Below are 21,464 nucleotides of genomic sequence, written 5' to 3' on the forward strand. Positions count from 1 at the left end.
TATGATCCAGTAATCCAACTTTTGGGCATATATCTGTAGGAAATGTGTGTGTGTGTGTGTGTGTCTGTGTCTGTGTCTCTGTGTGTGTGTATATATATATATATATATGTAGCCATTAAATAAAGAAGAAATTCTGCCATTTGTAACAAGATACATAAGCCTGGAGGACATTATGCTAAGTGAAATAAGCTAAGCACAGAATGACAAATATAATATAATAATATAATATATTAATATATTATATTATTTCATTTATATATGGAATCTGAAAATGTTGAACTTATATAACCAGAAAGTGGAATAATGTTTGCTGGGGGTTGGAATTGGGGGAAATGGGGAGAAGTTGATGAAAGGATACACATTTTCAGTTATAAGATGAATTCATTAAAAAAAGATGAATGAGTTCTAAGATTCTAACACACAGCATGTTGACCATAATTAATAATATTGCATACTTGAAATTTGCTAAAAGAATAGATCATAAGTGTTCCAACCCAGAAAATATTTCAAGTATGGAGGTGATGGATGTGTTAATTAACTAGATCATGGTGATCATTTCACAGTCCTTATCTTTCACACCTTAAAAGAAAACATCATGGTGTACAACCTAAATATTTACAATTTTTATTTGTTAATCATACCTCAATAAAGCTGAAAAAAGATAAATAACCCAATTAAAAAATTAGCAAAGGATAAAAAAAGAAAAATATTAGCAAAGGATCAGAATGGACATTACTCCAAAGTAGATACACAAATTGCAATAAGCTCATGAAAAAATTATACTGAATTATTATTCATCAGGAAAATGTATATGAAAATTACAAAGCGATACCACTTTCCACCCATTCAGATGGCTATAATTAAATAAATGGAAAAGAAATGTTGGCAAGGATGTTGAAAAATTGGTATCCTTATACATTGGTAGTGGAATTGTAATAAGGTTCAGTCCTATGGAAAATACTTTGGCACTTCCTTATAAAGTTCAACACAGAATAACCGTATGAACATGCAATTCCACTCCTAGATATGTATCTAAAAGAACTGAAAAAGGGTATTGAAAGAAATACTTGCATGTGAAGCAGTATTCACAATAGTTCAAAAAGGGAAACAACCCAAATGTTCATCAATGAATGGATAAATTGTAGTATATCCATACAATGGAATATTATTTGGTCATAAAAAGAAATGAAGTACTGATTAACGCCACAACATGAATGAAGCTGGAATATATGCTAAGTGAAAGGGCCCAGTTTCAAAGGTCCACATATTGACTGAGTTCTTTCATATGAAATATTCAGAATAGGAAAATCTTCAGAGACATAAAGTAGAATAGTGATTGACTAGGGATGGGAGGTTTAGGTGGAAAAGAGAAATGATGGCTAATGAGCGTGGAGTTTCTTTGTAAATTGTTGTAAATTGATCCTGGTGCTGGTCATACAACTCTGAATATACTAAAAACTACCAATTTGTAGACTAAATGGGTGAATGGTATGATAGTGTGCATGCTCAGTCACTGAGTTGTGTCTGACTCTTTGCAACCCCATGGACTGCAACCCTCCGGGCTCCTCTGTCCGTGGAATTTTCCAAGCAGGAATACTGGACTAGGTTGCCATTTCCTCCACCAGGGGATCTTTCCAACCCAGGGATCAGACCTGGGTCTCCTGCACTGGTAAGTAGATTCTTTACCACTGCACCATGATATATGATTTAAATATCATCTATGAATTAAATAACAATAAAGCTGTTTGAGAAAACATATGCTGAAAGGATAGAAGAGATATTAAAGTAATGTATGTGCCTGTCTAAACAAAGTTCAGCATTCTGCAAAGAAATATCTAAAAATATAGCACTCAGTGAAGCAAAATTGACAATATTTGACATCTACACAAAATTGCATAGGAAGAAGCAGAAAAAATGTTAGCTACGTCAAAGACAAAAATAAGTCAATAGAAACAGAGCCAGAAATGCCAAAGATGAAGGAATTGGTTGACAAGCATACAACCTTGATAGTTACTGTGCTATCCTCAAGGGTTTAACGGAAAATGTAAACATAATGAAGAGAGCATTGAAAGATAAGAATCAAATGGAAATTCTAGAGATGAAAAATACCTTATTGGACATGAAAACTGTCCAAAACGGGATTAAGAGAAGATTAGACTCTGCAAAAGCTAAGATCGGTGAACTTGAAGACATAGCAAAATAAACTCTCCAACCTGAAGTTCAGGGTGGGGGGAGAAAGGCTATAAAAATGCAAATGAACAGAGCTTCAGTCACTCGTGATACAATACCAATAACTGTAAAACACATTTAATGGAACACTGCATTGAACAGGAAAAAGAAAAAATGCAGCTTTCAAAGACCTAAATGTAAGACCAGAAACTATAAAACTCTTAAAGGAAAACATAGGCAGAACACTTGATGACATAAGTGAAAGCAACATCCTTTATGACCTCCTAGAGGAATGGAAATAAAAACAAAAGTAAACAAGTGGGACCTGATTAAACTTAAAAGCTTTTGCACAGCAAAGGAAACTACAAGCATGGTGAAAAAACAACCCTTAGAATGGGAGAAAATAGTAGCAAATGAAACAAGTGACAAAGGATTAATTTCCAAAATATACAAGCAACTCAATACCAGAAAACCAAACAACCCAATCAAAAAGTAGGAAAAATAATTAAACAGACATTTCTCCAAAGAAGACATACAGATGGCTAACAAACACACGAAAAGATTCTCATCATCGCTCATTATCAGAGAAATGGAAATCAAAACTACAATGAGATATCACCTCACACTGGTCAAAATGGCCATCATGAAAAAGTCTACAGACAGTAAATGCTGGAGAGGGTGTGGAGAAAAGGGAATGCTCTTGCACTGTTGGTGGGAATGTAAATTGATACAGCCATTATGGAAGACGGTATGGAGATTCCTAAAAAAAAAACAACTAGAAATAAAACCACCATATGACCCAGCAATCCCAATCCTAGGCATATACCCTGAGGAAATCAGGGTTGAAAAAGACACATGTATCCCATTGTTCATTGCAGCACTATTTACAATAGCTAGAACATGGAAGCAACCTAGATGTCCACAGACAGATAAATGCATAAAGAAGTTGTGGTACATATACACAATGGAATATTACTCAGCCATAAAAGGTATGCCTTTGAGTCAGTTCTAATGAGGTGGATGAACCTAGAACCTATTATACGAAGTGAAGTAAGTTGGAAAGAGAAAAATAAATATAATATTCTAATGCATATATACAGAATCTAGAAAAATGGTACTGAAGAATCTATTTTGCCAGGGTCCAGCCTCAGCAAAGTCCAGGGATACCCTCAGGATGGATGACGTTGGAGAATGAATGAATGACATGCGGTGACCAAGCTTCGGTGAAGAAGGCCTGTAACTGTATTTTCAAAAGGGACTTTTATACCTTGACTTGTACATAGAGGGAAATGAAAGATGCAAAGTCATGCAGAATCAGCCCAAACACTCCAGCAGTTTTGCCCTTATCGAAACCAGGATTTTTCTGCATACCTTTCCCATAAACAATGTCGTATACATTATCTTCTGGCCTTGGAGGCCTGTGGACATTTTACGACCCTCTTTTGATAAAGGCTGCTCAACCAGAAAACTTACTTTCCCTCAAAGTGTTTTTTTCTTTATATTTCTAATCTATGTCAGCCTCAGAAAGTATTAGAGTTACATTTCTCATAGAGCAAAGGTGCAGTGAGTTACAACAAAGAAAGAACCAATTAGCTCAAAGGTCTGATGTGGTTAATTCCAAGGTTACTGCTTGTTTTTCTTAAATTCCAACTATGTTAACTAATGCATTCCCAGGTGCACAATGGATAAGGGATATGGGAACTTGGCAGCAAGCATTGGCTCAACAGTGAAATCCTACATTAGCACTACTCTAATAGTTTTTAACTGTTCGAAAGGCTCTATATTTTCAGAATATTTTAGGCTTCCTGTGCCTCTCACAGTTGGGAGGCTGTGAACAATCACAAGCGTAGCTGCAAGAGTCTGGATAAACTTGTCAGGCAAGCTAGAAAGCCATCAGAGGGATTTGAATTGAAACACTCCTATCATGTCCAGGAGACTTATTAACTAAAGCCCTAAGTTAACTTTTTCCAGAAAAAGGTGATCGGGGATAGCCACCTGTTAATGACAGAAGAGTTGGTAAAAGACATAAAATAGTAAGACAGACAGATTCTGGTTTTGGGGTAGATGCTCGAGCAGGTCCAGGGGGTCCCTCAAGATCCGCCTTGCTCGTCAGGTCTCTTCCGCATGACCTTGTCATGGGTGGGATGGCCCAGGGAGTCCCTCGAGTCCTGAAGCCTTGCTTATCAGGTCTCCTTCACATGACCTGGTCATGGATGGGATCTCCCGTGCTGGCTCCTGGCACTATTTACAGGGCAGCAGTGGAGAATCAGACATAGAGAATAGACTTATGGACATGGGGAGAGGGGAGGAGAAGGTAAAATGTATGGAAAGAGTAACATGGAAACTTACATTCAGTTCAGTTCAGTTAAGTCACTCAGTCACGTCCAACTCTTTGTGACCCCATGAATCGCAGCATGCCAGGCCTCTCTGTCCATCACCAACTCCTGGAGTCTACTCAAACTCATGTCCATTGAGTTGGTGATGCCATCCAACCGTCTCATCCTCTGTCATCCCCTTCTCCTCCTGCCACCAATCCCTCCCAGCATCAGGGTCTTTTCCAATGAGTCAACTCTCCGCATAAGGTGGCCAAAATATTGGAGTTTCAGCTTTAGCATCAGTCCTTCCAATGAACACCCAGGACTGATCTTCTTTAGGATGGACTGGTTGGATCTCCTTGCAGTCCAAGGGACTCTCAAGAGTTTTCTCCAACACCATAGTTCAAAAGCATCAATTCTTTGGTGCTCAACTTTCTTCACAGTCCAACTCTCACATCCATACATGACCACTGGAAAAAACATAGCCTTGACTAGACAGACCTTTGTTGGCAAAGTAATGTCTCTGCTTTTTAATATGCTATCTAGGTTGGTCATAACTTTCCTTCTAAGGAGTAAGCGTCTTTTAATTTCATGGCTGCAATCACCATTTGTGAAATAGCCAACAGGAATTTGCTGTATGGTTCAGAAAACTCAAACAGGCGCTCTGTATCAACCTAGAAAGGTGGGATGGTGAGGGAGATGGGAGGGACTGATTCATGTTGAAGTTTGCCAGAAAACAGCAATATTCTGTAAAGCAATTAATTATCCTTCAATAAAAAAATAAATTTAAAACATATGCAGCTTTCAAGGATACACTGAACATTTATCTTGGTAGCGCATATATTCTATTCTATAAAATAGATCTCAATCATATTTAAAAGACTGAAATAATATCTTTGACAGCAACAAAAGTTGTACTTAACCCTAATGTCCTATTATTATAGAAAAAGAATCTTAAGGAATCAAACCTCTCTTCAGAAACTAGAAAGTGAAGAGGAAAATAAACTGCAAGCAAGTAGAAGCAATGGATTAATACAGATAGAAGCAGAAATCAACGACATAGAAAAGAGAATACAGAAAAAAATCAATGAAACCTAAACGTGGTCCTTTGAGAGGATCAATCAAATTGATAGTTGTCTAGCTAGATCGATTAAGGAAGAAAAAGAGAGAGAAAGCATACATTACTATCAGGAATGAGAGTAGTAAGGTCACTACAGGTTTCAGGGGTAAAGGAAATAGTATTAAGAAGTCTATGAACTTCCATATATGATGCTGGGTGAAGGGTTGAAGGCCAGGGATTCGGGCAGGATATAGATCCCGTTACCCGCGACTGAAGCCTCCATTACTATCAGGAATGAGAGTAGTAAGGTCACTACAGGTTGCAGGGGTAAAGGAAATAGTATTAAGAAGTCTATGAACTTCCATATATGATGCTGGGTGAAGGGTTGAAGGCCAGGGATTCGGGCAGGATATAGATCCCGTTACCCGCGACTGAAGCCTCCCTAAGAAGGCCAGGTCAAGGATTTCCAAAGCACTGTCACATGACCACTTAACTTCCTAAGACCAAAAGATCTCCAGATCTTTCATCTGTGGTCCCCAACATGTCCCTCTTTCTCATGATATTCACTCGATGGTGGTTGTTTATTCTCTTATTGAGGGTCTATCACGCCACGAGTCTGCCTGGGTCGCCTGAGATGCTCTGCCTCACGCGGAGTCCTGCCCCGCCTGAACTCGCTATACCCAGACCCAGCGCTTCGCGACTTCATGCCTCACCTCATAATTCTGCAGGCCCGCGTCAGGGGGTGCAGGACAGAGTGGCGGCGAAGGCCTGCTGCCAGGCAATGTCTTTCTTCCGTCATCTCAGGTGCCCCTCCCATCGCCCGGGTCTTGGCTCAGTCCGCTGGCCGGAAGAGGAGGGACCAGCTTCCGCTGCCTACCCTCGTGGCTGGCAGCTAGCGACGCAGTTATGGGGTCGTCTGCGTCCAAGGCTGCCCTCGGGGCAACCACCAACGAGCCCACCGAACCCGAGCCGAAACACCTGGCGGGTGAGTATGCTCCATGGCCTTGCAGGCCCTGCTGCAACCCCAGCCCCCTCCCACCCCAACTCCTCCCCCCCCCCGCCGGGAGGCCACGGGCGTGGGGGAGGGTGCGTTCGCACTCCAGTGCCTTTGATTGAGCCTGGAACCCAACCTATGGTCTCTAACCCCAAACGTCGAACTCTTTACACTTTCTGCCTGAAGCTTGGGACATAATAGGCAGTGGAGTAACAACTCGGTTTTCTGAGAGGGGTCTCATTCTTGAAGTTATCTGTTGCGCAGAGACTCCCTGTGGAGAAAGTATGGGGGTCTGTGTGTGTGTGCATGCTCAGTCATGTCCGACTCTTTGTGCCGGAACAGTGGCAGATGGGAGTGTGTGTGTGTGTGTGTGTGTGTGTATGTATGTGCATGCTCAGTTGTGTGCAACTCTATGCCAGAGCAGTGGTATATGGGTGTGTGTGTGCATGAACATGCTGACTTGTGTCCGACTCTTTTCACTGGAGCAGTGGGATATGGATGTGTGTGCACGTGTGCATGCATACTCAGTCATGTCCGATTCTTTGTGCCAGAGCAGAGGCGTATGGCTGTGTGTGTGTGAGTGTGTGTCTGTGTGTGAGTGTGTGTCTGTGCTCAGTCCTGTCCGACTCTTTGCACCAAAGCAGTGGCGTGTGTGTGTGTGCATGCTCAGTCGTGTCTGACTCTGCACCAGAGCAGTGGAGTATAGGTGTGTGTGTGTGTGTGTGTGTGTGCATGCGTGCATGCTCAGTCATATCCGACTCTTTGCACCAGAGCAGTGGCATATGGGTTGGTAGGTGTGTGTGTGTCTGTGTGCTCAGTCCTGTCCGAATCTTTGCACCATAACAGTGGCGTATGGGTGTGTGTGTGTGTTGTGTGTGAGCTCAGTCATGTCCAACTCTATGTGTCTGAACAGTGGTATTGGGTATGTGTGTGTGTGTGCATGCTCAGTCGTGTCTGACTCTTTGCACCAGAACAGTGGCATATGGGTGTGTGTATGTGTGTGTGTGTGCTCAGTGGTGTCCAACTCTTTGCACCAGAGCAGTGGCATATGGGTGTATGTGTGTGTGTGTGCTCAGTGGTGTCCAACTCTTTGCACCAGAGCAGTGGCATATAAGGGTGTGTGTGTGTGTGTGTGTGTGTGTGTGTGTGTGTATGCACTCTGTAGTGTCTGCCTCTTTGTGGTGGAACAGTGGCATATGGGTGTGTATGTGTGTGTGTTTGGTCATGTCCAACTGTGTCAGCGCAGGGGCATATGGGTGTGTGTGTGTGTATGTGTGTGATCAGTAGTGTCCAACTCTGCCTGAGCAGTGGTGTATGTGAGTGTGCGTGTGAGTGTGTCTTTGTGTTTATGCTCAGTACTGTCCAACTCTGCATTGGAGCAGTGGCGTATGGGTGGGTGCATGTGTATGTGTGTGTGCTGTCATGTCTGACTCTCCACCAGAGCAGTGGCATTGGGTGTGTGTGTATGTGTGTGGTCAACCATGTCTGACACTTGGTGCCAGAGCAGTGGCATATGGGTGTGTGTGCATGTGTGTGTGTGTGTGCACGCATGCTCAGTTATGTCTGACTCTTGTGCCAGAGCAGTGGAAGATGGGGGTGTGCGTGTGTGTGTGTGTCTGTGTGTGAACTCAGTCATGTCCTAATCTTTGTACCTGAGCAGTGGTCTATGGGTGTGTGTGTGTGTGCTCAGTCCTGTCCTAATCTTTGCACTGGAGCAGTGGAATCTGGGTGTGTCTGTGTGTGTGTGTGCATGCGCACACTCAGCTGTGTCCAACTCTTTGTGGTGAAACAGTGGCGTATGGGTGTGTGCGTGTGCGTGTGTGTGTGTGTTCAGTCCTATCCAACTCTTTGCATCAATCAGAGCAGTGGCGTATGGGTGTGTGTGTATGTGAGCTCAGTTGTGTCTGACTCTATGGACTGAGCAGTGGTGTTGGGTATGTGTGTGTGCATGCTCAGTCATGTCTGACTCTTTCCACAGGAGCAGTGGCAGATGGCTGTGCGTGTGTGTGTGTGTGTGAGTGTGCTCAGTCGTGTCTGACTCTGCACCAAAGCAGTGGCATATGGGCATGTGTGCACAATCGTGTCCAACACTTTGCATTGGAGCAGTGGCATATGGGGGTGTGTGTGTATGCGCATGCATGCTAAGTCATATCTGACTCTGTACCAGAGCAGTGGCATATGTGTGTGTGTGTGTGTGTGTGTGTGAGCATGCTCAGTTCTGTCTGACTCTTTGCACTGAAGCAGTGGCATATGGGTGTGTGTGTGAGTGTGCTCAATCGTGTCCAACTCTTTGCATTGGAGCAATGGCATATGGGTGTGTGTGTGTGTGTGTATGTGCAAGCATGCTAAGTTACATCTGACTCTGAACCAGAGCAGTGGCATATGGGTGTGTGTGTGTGAATGTGTGCCTGCTCAGTCGTGTCTGATTCTTTGCACTGAAGCAGTGGCATATGGGTGTGTGTGTGTGTGTGTGTGCGTGTTCAGTCGTGTCTGACTCTTTTAGCCAGAGCAGTAGCATATAGCTCTGTGCGTGTGTGTGTGTGTGTGTGTGTGAGATAAGTCATGTCTGACTCTGCACCGGACCAGTGGTGTATGGTTGTGTGTGTGTGTTCATGCTCAGTCTTGTCTGACTCTTTGAGCTGGAGCAGTCGCATATGGGTGTGTGCATTTGTGTGTTTGTGTGTGTGTGTGCTCAGTCATGTCTAACTCTTTGCATTGGAGCAGTGGTTTATGGGTGTGTGTGTGGGGGGGCTCAGTTGTGTCCAACTCTTTGCACTGGAGCAGTGGCATATGGGTTTGTGCGTGTGTGTGTGTGTATTCATTCATGTCCGACTCTTTGCACTGGAGCAGTGTCAGATGTGTGTGTGTGTGTGTGTACGTGCTCAGTCACGTTCAACTCTGCGCTGGAGCAGTGGCGGATGGGTGTGTGTGTGTGTACGTGCTCAGTCATGTCTGACTCTTTGCATTGAGCATTGGCATATGAGGGTGCGGGTGTGTGTGTACGTGCGGAGTCGTCTCTGACTCTTTGTGCTGGAGCAGTGGCATATGGCTGTGTGTGTGTTTGTGTGTCTGAGTGCAAACTCAGACATTTCTGACTATTTGCACCTGAGTAGTGGTGTATGGGTGTATGTGTGTGTGTGCTTGGTCATGTTTGACACTGCACTGGAACAGTGGTGGATGGCTGTATGGGTGTGTGTGTGTGTGTGTGTGTGTGTGTGTGTGCTCAATCATGTCTGACTGTGTACCAGAGCAGTGGCATATGGGTGTGTGCATGTGTGTGTGTGGTCAGTCCTGTCCAACTCTTTGCACCAGAGCAGTGGCATATAAGGGTGTGTGTGTGTGTATGCGCTCTGTAGTGTCTGCCTCTTTGTGGTGGAACAGTGGCATATGCATGTGTATGTGTGTGTGTGTTTGGTCATGTCCAACTGTGCCACTGCAGGGGCATATGGGTGTGTGTGTGTGTGTGTGTGTGTGTGTGTATGCATGTTCAATCATGATTGACCCTTTTCACCGGAGCAGTGGATAGGGGTGTGTAGGTGTGTGTTTGTGTATGTGTGTGACCAGTAGTGTCCGACTCTGTGCCTGAGCAGTGGTGTATGTGAGTGTGCATGTGAGTGTGCCTCTGTGTTTATGCTCAGTACTGTCCAACTCTGCGCTGGAGCAGTGGCATATGGGTGGGTGCATGTGTATGTGTGTGTGCTGTCATGTCTGACTCTCCACCAGAGCAGTGGCATTGGGTGTGTGTGGGTGTGTGTGTGTGGTCAATCATGTCTGACTGTTGTGCCAGAGCAGTGGAAGATGGGGGTGTGCGTGTGTGTGTCTGTGTGCGAACTCAGTCATGTCCTAATCTTTGCACTGGAACAGTGGAATCTGGGTGTGTCTGTGTGTGTGTGTGCATGCGCACACTCAGCTGTGTCCAACTCTTTGTGGTGAAACAGTGGCGTATGGGTGTGTGCGTGTGCGTGTGTGTTCAGTCCTATCCGACTCTTTGCATCAATCAGAGCAGTGGCGTATGGGTGTGTGTGTATGTGAGCTCAGTTGTGTCTGACTCTATGGACCTAGCAGTGGTGTTGGGTATGTGTGTGTGCATGCTCAGTCATGTCTGACTCTTTCCACAGGAGCAGTGGCAGATGGCTGTGCGTGTGTGTGTGTGTGTGTGTGTGTGTGTGTGTGTGTGTGAGTGTGCTCAGTCGTGTCCGACTCTGCACCAAAGCAGTGGCATATGGGTGTGTGTGCTCAATCGTGTCCAACACTTTGCATTGGAGCAGTGGCATATGGGGGTGTGTGTGTGTATGTGTGCCTGCTCAGTCGTATCTGATTCTTTGCAGTGAAGCAGTGGCATATGGGTGTGTGTGTGTGTGTGTGTGTGCACTCAGGTGTGTCCAACTTTTAGCACTGGAGCAGTGACATATAGGTGTGTGCTCAGTCAGGTCCGACTGCACCAGCCTGGTGGCATATGGTTGTGTGTGTGTGTGTGTGCCTGTTCAGTTGTGTCTGAGTCTTTTTGCTGGAGCAGTGGCATATGGGTCTGTGCATGTGTGTGTTTGTGTGTGTGTGCGTGTGAAATACGTCACTTCTGACTCTGCACCAGAGCAGTGGTGTATGGTTGTGTGTTCATGCTCAGTCTTGTCTGACTCTTTGAGCTGGAGCAGTGGCATACGGGTGTGCATTTGTGTGTTTGTGTGTGCTCAGTCATGTCCAACTCTTTGCACTGGAGCAGTGGCATATGGGTATGTGCGTGTGTGTGTGTATATACTCATTCATGTCTGACTCTGCACTGGAGCAGTGGCAGATTGTGTGTGTGTGTGTGTGTGTGTGTACGTGCTCAGTCGTGTCAGACATTTTGTGCCAGAGCAGTAGCGAATGGCTGTGTGTGTGTGTGTGTCTGTGTGCAAACTCAGTCATTTCTGACTATTTGCACCTGAGCAATGGTGAATGGGTGTATGTGTGTGTGTGTGCTCAGTCATGTCTGACTCTGTACCGGAGCAGTGGTGGATGGCTCTGTGTGTGTGTGCGCGCACTCAATCGTGTCCAACTCTGTACCAGAGCAGTGGCATGTGTGTGTGTGTGTGTGTGTGTGTGTGTATGTGTGCATGCTCAGTCGTGTCCAACTCTTTGCACTGGAGCAATGGCATATGGGTGTGTATGTGTGTGTGTATGCATGTTCAGTCGTGTCTGACTCTTTTCGCTGGAGCAGTGGCATATGGGTCTGTGCGTGTGTGTGTGTGGGTGTGTGTGTGTGGGTGTTAGAAGAGGCACATCTGACTCTGCACCAGAGCAGTGGTGTATGGTCGTGTGTGTGTGTTCATGCTCAGTCTTGTCTGACTCTTTGAGCTGGAGCAGTGGCATACGGGTGTGCATTTGTGTGTTTGTGTGTGCTCAGTCATGTCCAACTCTTTGCACTGGAGCAGTGGCATATGGGTATGTGCTTGTGTGTGTGTATATACTCATTCATGTCTGACTCTGCACTGGAGCAGTGGCAGATTGTGTGTGTGTGTGTGTGTGTGTGTGTACGTGCTCAGTCGTGTCAGACATTTTGTGCCAGAGCAGTAGCGAATGGCTGTGTGTGTGTGTGTGTCTGTGTGCAAACTCAGTCATTTCTGACTATTTGCACCTGAGCAATGGTGAATGGGTGTATGTGTGTGTGTGTGCTCAGTCATGTCTGACTCTGTACCGGAGCAGTGGTGGATGGCTCTGTGTGTGTGTGCGCGCACTCAATCGTGTCCAACTCTGTACCAGAGCAGTGGCATGTGTGTGTGTGTGTGTGTGTGTGTGTGTGTATGTGTGCATGCTCAGTCGTGTCCAACTCTTTGCACTGGAGCAATGGCATATGGGTGTGTATGTGTGTGTGTATGCATGCTCAGTCGTGTCTGACTCTTTTCGCTGGAGCAGTGGCATATGGGTCTGTGCGTGTGTGTGTGTGGGTGTGTGTGTGTGGGTGTTAGAAGAGGCACATCTGACTCTGCACCAGAGCAGTGGTGTATGGTCGTGTGTGTGTGTTCATGCTCAGTCTTGTCTGACTCTTTGAGCTGGAGCAGTGGCATATGGGTGTGTGCATTTGTGTGTTTGTGTGTGTGTGTGTGTGCTCAGTTGTGTCCAACTCTTTGCACTGGAGCAGTGGTTTATGGTGGTGTGTGTGGGGTGGGGCTCAATCGAGTCCAACTCTTTGCATTGGAGCTGTGGCATATGGGTGTGTGCGTGTGTGTGTATATACTCATTCATGTCTACTCTTTGCACTGGAGCAGTGGCAGATGTGTGTGTGTGTGTGTGTGTGTGTGTGTGTGTGTGTGTGAGGTAAGTCACGTCTGATTCTGCACCAGAGCAGTGGTGTATGGTTGTATGTGTGTGTTCATGCTCAGTCTTGTCTGACTCTTTGAGCTGGAGCAGTCACATATGGGTGTGTGCATTTGTGTGTTTGTGTGTGTATGTGTGTGTGTGCTCAGTCGTGTCCAACTCTTTGGATTGGAGCAGTGGTTTATGGTTGTGTGCGTGTGTGTGTGTGTGTGGGCTCAGTTGTGTCCAACTCTTTGCACTGGAGCAGTGGCATATGGGTTTGTGCGTGTGTATGTGTATGCTCATTCATGTCCGACTCTTTGCACTGGAGCAGTGGCAGATGTGTGTGTGTTTGTGTGTGTGTGTACGTGCTCAGTCGTGTCAGACATTTTGTGCCAGAGCAATAGCAAATGGCTCTGTGTGTGTGTGCTCAGTCATGTTCGACTCTGCGCTGGAGCAGTGGCTGATGGGTGTGTGTGAGTGTGTACGTGCTCAGTCGTGTCAGACTTTTTGTGCTGGAGCAGTGGCGGATGGCTGTGTGTGTGTTTGTGTGCTCCATCATCCGACTCTTTGCACCACGCATTGGCATATGAGGGTGTGGGTATGTGTGTACGTGCAGAGTTGTCTCCGACTCTTTGTGCTGGAGCAGTGGCGTATGGCTGTGTGCGTTTGTGTGTCTGAGTGCAAACTCAGTCGTTTCTGACTATTTGCACCTGAGTGCCAGGGTCCCGCCCTGGTGGATTCAGGGAATTCGAAGGGGGGACGGAGTCAGAGATCAGGAAGCAATAGCTTAATTAAGGAGATCTGCCCTGGGATTTCTTTGGAAGGAATGATGCTAAAGCTGAAACTGCAGTACTTTGGCCACCTCACGTGAAGTGTTGACTCATTGGAAAAGACTTTGATGCTGGGAGGGATTGAGGGCAGGAGGAGAAGGGGACGACAGAGGATGAGATGGCTGGATGGCATCACCGACTCGATGGACATGAATCTGAGTGAACTCCGGGAGTTGGTGATGGACAGGGAGGCCTGGCGTGCTGTGATTCATGGGGTCGCAAAGAGTCAGACACGACTGAGCGACTGAACCGAACTGAAAGACATAAAGAGAGACTTAATAAGGATAGCTCAGTGGGAAAAATCAGTGGAGAAAAGGGGCTAAATAACTTGGTCTATGTGGAATACCAATAAAACCTCGAGACAAGAGGTTTGCACCACCTACATAGGCCACGGGTGTCTTTCCGTTCTCCTAAAGGAGAGGAGACACTAAGACCTCCCCTGTCAGATCTTAGAAGCCCAGGCATAATTAGCAGGCTTGGTGGGCATCCATGCTCCAGATGGGAATTCAGCCAGAAAATGAGAGAAAGAATGACATAAGGAGACCAGTCTTTCCAGGAAATGATCCATTTTCTTTATTTTCCAGATTTGCTTATATATTTTTTGTTATACATAGAGATAGAATACAAAGTTATGCAGGGTCAGCAGACCTGACCTTTATCAAAATCAGGTGCTTCATATAAATGTATACAAAGGTCTTAGGTGGCTTTACATCATCTTCTGGCCAGGGGGCCTGCTAACATTTTATGGCCCTTTCTTTCTGATAATGGTTAGTCAAGCAGAAAACTTATTTTTTCCAGAGGTTATTGTTCTTAAACTAGGCACCAGATAAAGTTGCATTCCTATAGGGTGAAGGTGCAGTGGGTTACAGTTAAGAAAGGAATTTAGTTAGCCTAAAGTTTAACATGATTAATATCAAAGGTTAATACCTATTTCTCCTATATGCTAGTTATATTCATTTATGTGTATAAGGGCAGAGAATATGGAGACTTGGCAGCAAATATTGGCCCAACAAATGAAAACCCTTCACCACTAATACTATACTAATAATTTTCTAACTTCTCAAAAAAGTCTGTATTTAGAAAGTTTAAAGCATCTCGTGCCTCTCAGGGTTGGGAGGCTGTGAACAATCACATGTGGCCGGACAAACCTGTCAGGCTACAGAACTTTCAGAGGAGTTTGTAAGTTGAAACACTCTTGTCATGCCCAGGAATTTTTATTAACTGGAGCTCTAAGTTAACTCCTTCTCTGAGAGAGGTGGTGGGAGACAGCACCCCGTAAAGTCAGAGGTGTAGGTGAGAGCATAAAGCAGTAAAGTAGGCAGACTCTGGTTTTGGGGGTAGATACTCGAGAACAGGGGGTCTCCTGAGGCTCGATCCCACCTTTGCATATGCTGAGCCTCCTTCCTCATGACCTTTGCCACGGGCAGAGTTCCTCACGCTGGCTCCCGGCACCTGAGCAGTGGTGTATGTGTGTGTGTGTGTGTGTGTGTGCTGTGTGCTCAGTCATGTCTGACACTGCACCGGAACAGTGGTGGATGGTTGTGTGTGTGTGTGTGTGTGCGTGCTCAATCGTGTCTGACTCTGTACCAGAGCAGTGGCATATGGGTGTGTGTGTGTGTATGTGTGCATGCTCAGTCGCGTCTGATTCTTTGCAATGAAGCAGTGGCATATAGGTGCGTGTGTGTGTGTGTGCGTGCACACACATACTCATGCTCCGTAGTGTCCAACCCTTTGTGTTGGAACAGTGGCATATGGGCGTGTGCGTGTGTGTGCTCAGTCATGTCCAACTGCACCAGCTTGGTGGCATATGGGGGGGGGTGTATGTGTGTGTGTGCATGTTCAGCCGTGTCTGACTCTTTTAGCCAGAGCAGTGGCATATGGGTCTGTGCGCATGTGTGTGTGTGTGTGTGTGTGTGTGAGATAAGTCACGTCTGACTCTGCACCAGAGCAGTGGTGTATGGTTGTATGTGTGTGTTCATGCTCAGTCTTGTCTGACTCTTTGAGCTGGAGCAGTCGCATATGGGTGTGTGCATTTGTGTGTTTGTGTGTGTGTGTGCTCAGTCGTGTCCAACTCTTTGCGTTGGAGCAGTGGTTTATGGGTGTGTGTGCATGTGTGTGTGTGTGGGCTCAGTTGTGTCCAACTCTTTGCACTGGAGCAGTGGCATATGGGTTTGTGCGTGTGTGTGTGTATACTCATTCATGTCCGACTCTTTGCACTGGAGCAGTGGCAGATGTGTGTATGTGTGTTTGTGTGTGTGTGTGTGTACGTGCTCAGTCGTGTCAGACATTTTGTGCCAGAGCAATAGCGGATGGCTGTGTGTGTGTGTGTTTAGTCATGTTTGACTCTGCACTGGAACAGTGGCAGATGGGTGTGTGTGTGTGTGTGTGTGTGTGTTTAGTCATGTTCGACTCTGGGCTGGAACAGTGGCAGGTGTGTGTGTGTGTGTGTGTGTGTGTGTGTGTATGTGATGAGTCGTGTCAGACATTTTGTGCCAGAGCAATAGTGGATGGCTTTGTGTGTGTCTGTGTGTGTGTGTGTGTGTGTGTGTGCTCAGTCATGTTTGACTCTGCACTGGAGCAGTGGCAGATGGGTGGGTGTGTGTGTGTGTGTGTGTATGTGCTCAGTCGTGTCAGACTTTTTGCGCTGGAACAGTGGCGGACGGCTGTGTGTGTGTGTGTGTGCTCAGTCATGTCCGACTCTTTGCACCGAGCATTGGCATACGAGGGTGTGGGTGTGTGTATACGTGCAGAGTTGTCTCCGACTCTTTGTGCCGGAGCAGTGGTGTATGGCTGTGTGTGTGTTTGTGTGTCTGTGTGCGAACTCAGTCATTTCTGACTATTTGCACCTGAGCAGTAGTGAATGGGTGTATGTGTGTGTGTGCTCAGTCATGTCTGACTCTGCACCGGAGCAGTGGTGGATGGCTGTGTGTGTGTGTGTCTGTGTGCTCAATTGTTTCCGACTCTGTACCAGAGCAGTGGCATATGGGTGTGTGTGTGTGTGTGCATGTGTGCTCAGTTGTGTCCAACTTTTTGCACCAGAGCAGTGGCATATAGGTGTGGTGTGTGTGCACGTGCATGCGCATGCTCTGTAGTGTCCGGCTGTTTGTGGTGTAACAGTGGCGTATGGGTGTGTGCTCAGTCAAGTTTGACTGCGCCAGTGCAGTGGCATATGGGTGTGTGTGTGGGTGTGTGCGTGTTCATTCATGTCTGACTCTTTTTGCTAGAGCAGTGGCATATGGGTCTGTGTGTGTGGGTGTGTGGGTGTTCATTCGTGTCTGACTCTTTTTGCTGGAGCAGTGGCATATGGATCTGTGCATGTGTGTGTGTGTGTGATCAGTCATGTCTGACTCTACACCAGAGCAGTTGCATATGGTTGTGTGTGTATGTTCATGCTCAGTCCTGTCTGAATCTTTGCACTGGAGCAGTGGCATATGGGTGTGTATGTGTGTGTGTGTGTGCGCTCAGTTATTTCCGACTCTTTGCACTGGAGCAGTGGCATATGGGTGTATGTGTATGTGTGTGTGTGTGTGTGTGCGCGCGCGCGTGCTCAATTGTATCCAACTCTTTGTGCTGGAGCAGTGGCATATGGGTGTGGGTGTGTGTGTATGTGCTCAGTCGTGTCCAACTAGTTGTGCTGGAGCAGTGGCAACGAGTGTGTGTGTGTGTCCTCAGTAGTGTCTGACTCTGTGGTGGAGCAGTGGCATATAGCTGTGTGTGTGTGTGTTTGCTCAGTCATGTCTGACTCTGCACCAGGCAGTGGCGTATAGGGGTGTGTGTGTGTGTGTGTGTGTGTGTGTGTGTGTGCTCATTCATGTCTGACACTTGGTGCCAGAGCAGTGGCATATGGGTGTGTGTGTGTGTGTGTGTGTGTGTGTGTGTGTGTGTGCATGCACGCATGCTCAGTTATATCCGACTCTTTGTGCAAGAGCAGTGGCAGATGGGGGTGTGTATGTGTGTGTGTCTGTGTGCGAACTCAGTCATGTCCTAGTCATTGCGCCTGAGCAATGGTATATGGGGGTGTGTGTGTGCTCAGTAGTGTCTGACTCTGCACCAGAGCAGTGGCATATGTGTGTGTGTGTTCTTGCTCAGTCCTATCCAACTCTTTGTGCTGGAGCAGTGGAATCTGGGTGTGTTTGTGTGTGCACGTGTGCTCAATTGTGTCCGACTCTTTGTGGTGGAAGAGTGGCATATGGGTGTGTGTGCGTGTGTGTGTGTGTGTGTGTGCTCAGTCCTGTCTGACTCCTTTTTTTTTCTTTTTTTTTTTTTTCTGTCTGACTCCTTGGACCAGAGCAGTGGTGTATGGGGGTGTCTGTGTGTCTGTGTGTGAGCTCAGTTGTGTCCGACTCTATGGCCTGAGCAGTAGTGTTGGATGTGTGTGTGTGTGCATGCTCAGTCGTGTCTGACTCTTTGCACTGGAACAGTGGTGGATGGCTCTGTGTGTGTGTGTGTGAGTGTGCTCAATCGTGTCCAACTCTGTACCAAAGCAGTGGCGTATTGGTGTGTGTGTGTGTGTGTGTGTGTGTGTGTGTGTGCTCAGTCGTGTCCAACTCTTTGCATTGGAGCAGTGGCATAAGGGTGGGTGTGTTTGTGGGTGTGTGGGTGTGTGTGTATGCATGCATGCTAAGTCATATCTAACTCTGAACCAGAGCAGTGGCATATGTGTGTGTGTGTGTATGTGTCCATGCTCAGTCATGTCCAATTCTTTGCACTGAAGCAGTGGCATATGGGTGTGTGTGTGTGTGTGTGTGTGTGTGTGTGCATGCTCAGTTGTGTCCAACTTTTTGCACCGGAGCAGTGGCATATAGGCCTGTGTGTGTGTGTTTGTGCACGCATGCGCATGCTCTGGAGTGTCCAACACTTTGTGGTGGAACAGTGGCATATTGGTGTGTGCATTTGTGTGCTTGGTCATGTCTGACTGCACCAGCACAATGGCATATGTGGGTGTGTGTGTGCATGTTCAGTTGTGTCTGACTCTTTTAGCCAGAGCAGTGGCATATGGGTCTGTGTGTGTGTGTGTGTGTGTGTGTGTGTGTGTGTGTGTGTGTGATCAGTCATGTCTGACTCTGCACCAGAGCAGTGGCGTATGGTTGTGTTTGTGTGTATGTTCATGCTCAGTCCTGTCTGACTCTTTGAGCTGGAGCAGTGGCATATGGGTGTGTGCACTTGTGTGTTTTTTTGTGTGTGTGCTCAGTCATGTCCAACTCTTTGCACTGGAGCAGTGTCTTATGGGTGTGTGCATGTCTGTGTGTGTGTGTGCTCATTCATGTCTGACTCTTTGCACTGGAGTGGTGGAGGATGGGTTTGTGTGTATGTGCTCAGTCGTGTCAGACTTTTTGCACCAGAGCAGTGCTGGATGGCTGTTTGTGTGTGTGCGCACGCGTGCTCGGTCATGTCCGACTCTTTGCACTGGAGCATTGGCGGATGGGTGTGTGTGTGTGTGCATGTGTACATGCTCAGTCATGTCAGACTTTTTGCGCTGGAGCAGTGGCAGACGGCTGTGTGTGTGTGCGTGTGCTCAGTCATTTCTGACTCTTTGCACTGGAGCAGTGCATATGGGTGTATGTGTGTGTCTGTATGCTCAGTCGTGTCTGACTCGTTGTGCTGAAGCAGTGGCATATGGCTCTATGCGTGTGTGTGTGTTTGCTTGGTTGTGTATGACTCTGAACCAGAGCAGTGGCATGTGGGTGTGTGGGTGTCGTATGTACGTGTGTGTGTGTGTGTGTGTGTGTGTGTGTGGCATATGTGTGCTCAGTCATGTCTGGCTCTTGGCACTGGAGCAGTGGCAGATAGCTGTATGTGTTTGTGTTTGTGTGTGCTCAGTCGTGTCTGACTCTGCGCCAGAGCAGTGGCATATGGGTGTGTGTGTTCATGTTCAGTCCTGTCCCACTGTTTGCACCTGAGCAGTGGCATATGGGTGTGTTTGTGTGAGTGTCTGTGTGTGTGTTGTGCTCTGTCATGTCCAACTCTTTACACTGGAGCAGTGGCATATGGGTGTGTGTGTGTGTGTTTACACACTCAGTAGTGTCTGACTCTTTGTGGTGGAATAGTGGCGTGTCTGTGTGTGTGTGGACATGCTCAGTCATGTCCAATTATTTGTGCTGGAGCAGTGGCACATGGGGTGTGTGTGTGTGTGATCAGTCATGTCTGACTCTTTGCACTGGAGCAGTGGCGGATGGCTGTTTGTGTGTTTGTTCATGCTCAGTCGTGTCCAACTCTGCGTTTGAGCAGTGGCTTATGGGTATATGCATGTGTGTGTGTGTGTGTGTGTGGACATGCTCAGTCATGTCCAATTATTTGTGCTGGAGCAGTGGCACATGGGGGTGTGTGTGTGTGATCAGTCATGTCTGACTCTGTACTGGAGCAGTGATGGATGGCTGTTTGTGTGTTTGTTCATGCTCAGTCGTGTCCAACTCTGCGTTTGAGCAGTGGCTTATGGGTATATGCATGTGTGTGTGTGTGTGTGTGTGTGTGTGTATGTGTGTATGTGCGTGCACTCATTCCAGTCTGACTCTGCACCAAAGCAGTGGTATATGGGTGTGTGTGTGTGTGTGCTTAATCGTGTCCAACTGTGTGCCAGATCAGTGGTAGATGGGTGAGTGTGTGTGTGTGTGTTTGTGTGTGCATGCTCAGTCATGCCTGATTCTTTGTCCTGGAGCAGTGACATGTGGAAGTGTGTGTGTGTGTGTGTGTGTGTGTGTGTGTGCAAGTGCGTGGTCAGTCATGTTCAACTCTTTGTGCTGGAGCAGTGGCATATGGGTGTGTGGGTTAGGGTTAGGGTTAGGGTTAGGGTGCGTGTGCATGTGTGTGTGCGCTCAGTCATATCTGACTCTGTCAGTCATATCTTGACTCTGTGCCAGAGCAGTGGTAGATGAGTGTGTGTGTGTGTGTGTGTGTGTGTTCAGTGCTGTCCAACTCTGCACCAGAGTAGTGGCGGATGGCTGTGTGTGTGTGTGTTGTGTGTGTGTGCTCAGGCATGTCCCACTTTTTGTACCAGAGCAGTGGCGTATGGGTGTGGGTTTGTGCATTTGTGTGTGTGCATGCTCAGTCCTGTCTGACATTTTGTCCTGGAGCAGCAGCATATGGGTGTGTGTGCATGTGTGTGCGTGCATGCTCAGTTGTGTCTGACTCTTTGTTCTGGATCAGTGGCATATGTGTGTGTGTGTCCTCAGTAGTGTCCGACTCTTTGTGGTGGAGCAGTGGCATATGGCTGTGTGTGTGTGTGTGTGCTCAGTTGTGTCCGACTCTGCACCAGGCAGGGGCGTATGGGTGTGTGCGTGTGTGTGTGTGTGTGCTCAGTCATATCTGACACTTGGTGCCAGAGCAGTGGGATATGGGTGGGTGTGTGTTTGTGTGTGTGTGCATGTGTGCACGTGTGCTCAGTTATGTCCAATTCTTTGTGCAGGAGCAGTGGCAGATGGGGGTGTGCCTGTGTGTGTGTGTCTGTGTGCGAACTCAATCGTGTCCTAGTCTTTGCGCCTGAGCAGTGGTATATGGGGGTGAATGTGTGTGCTCAGTAGTGTCTGACTCTGCACCAGAGCAGTGGCATATGTGTGTGTGTGTGTGTGTTCTTGCTCAATCTTGTCTGATTCTTTGCACTGGAGCAGTGGAATCTGGGTGTGTCTATGAGTGTGTGTGTGCACGTGCGCTCAGTTGTGTCCGACTCTTTGTGGTGGAAGAGTGGCATATGGGTGTATGTGCATGTGTGTGTGTGTGTGCTCAGTCCTGTCCGACTCTTTGGACCAGAGCAGTGGCATATGGGGGTGTCTGTATGTGAGCTCAGTTATGTCCGACTCTATGGCCTGTGCAGTAGTGTTGGGTAT

General features: G+C 47.0%; 1 protein-coding gene across 1 annotated transcript in view; it reads left to right on the forward strand.

Annotated features, from left to right (window-relative positions):
• Positions 1–6,450: 6,450 nt before the first annotated feature.
• The window catches only part of LOC121818340 (phosphatidylinositol-binding clathrin assembly protein-like), a 36,512-nt gene continuing 21,498 nt past the window's right edge, over positions 6,451–21,464 (forward strand). The window contains exon 1 of the mRNA XM_042242337.2: positions 6,451–6,529. Coding sequence (XP_042098271.2) covers positions 6,451–6,529 — 79 coding nt within the window. The remainder of the gene's footprint in view (positions 6,530–21,464) is intronic.

Source organism: Ovis aries, chromosome X, assembly GCF_016772045.2.
Source record: "Ovis aries strain OAR_USU_Benz2616 breed Rambouillet chromosome X, ARS-UI_Ramb_v3.0, whole genome shotgun sequence".
Classification (NCBI taxonomy): Eukaryota; Metazoa; Chordata; class Mammalia; order Artiodactyla; family Bovidae; genus Ovis; species Ovis aries.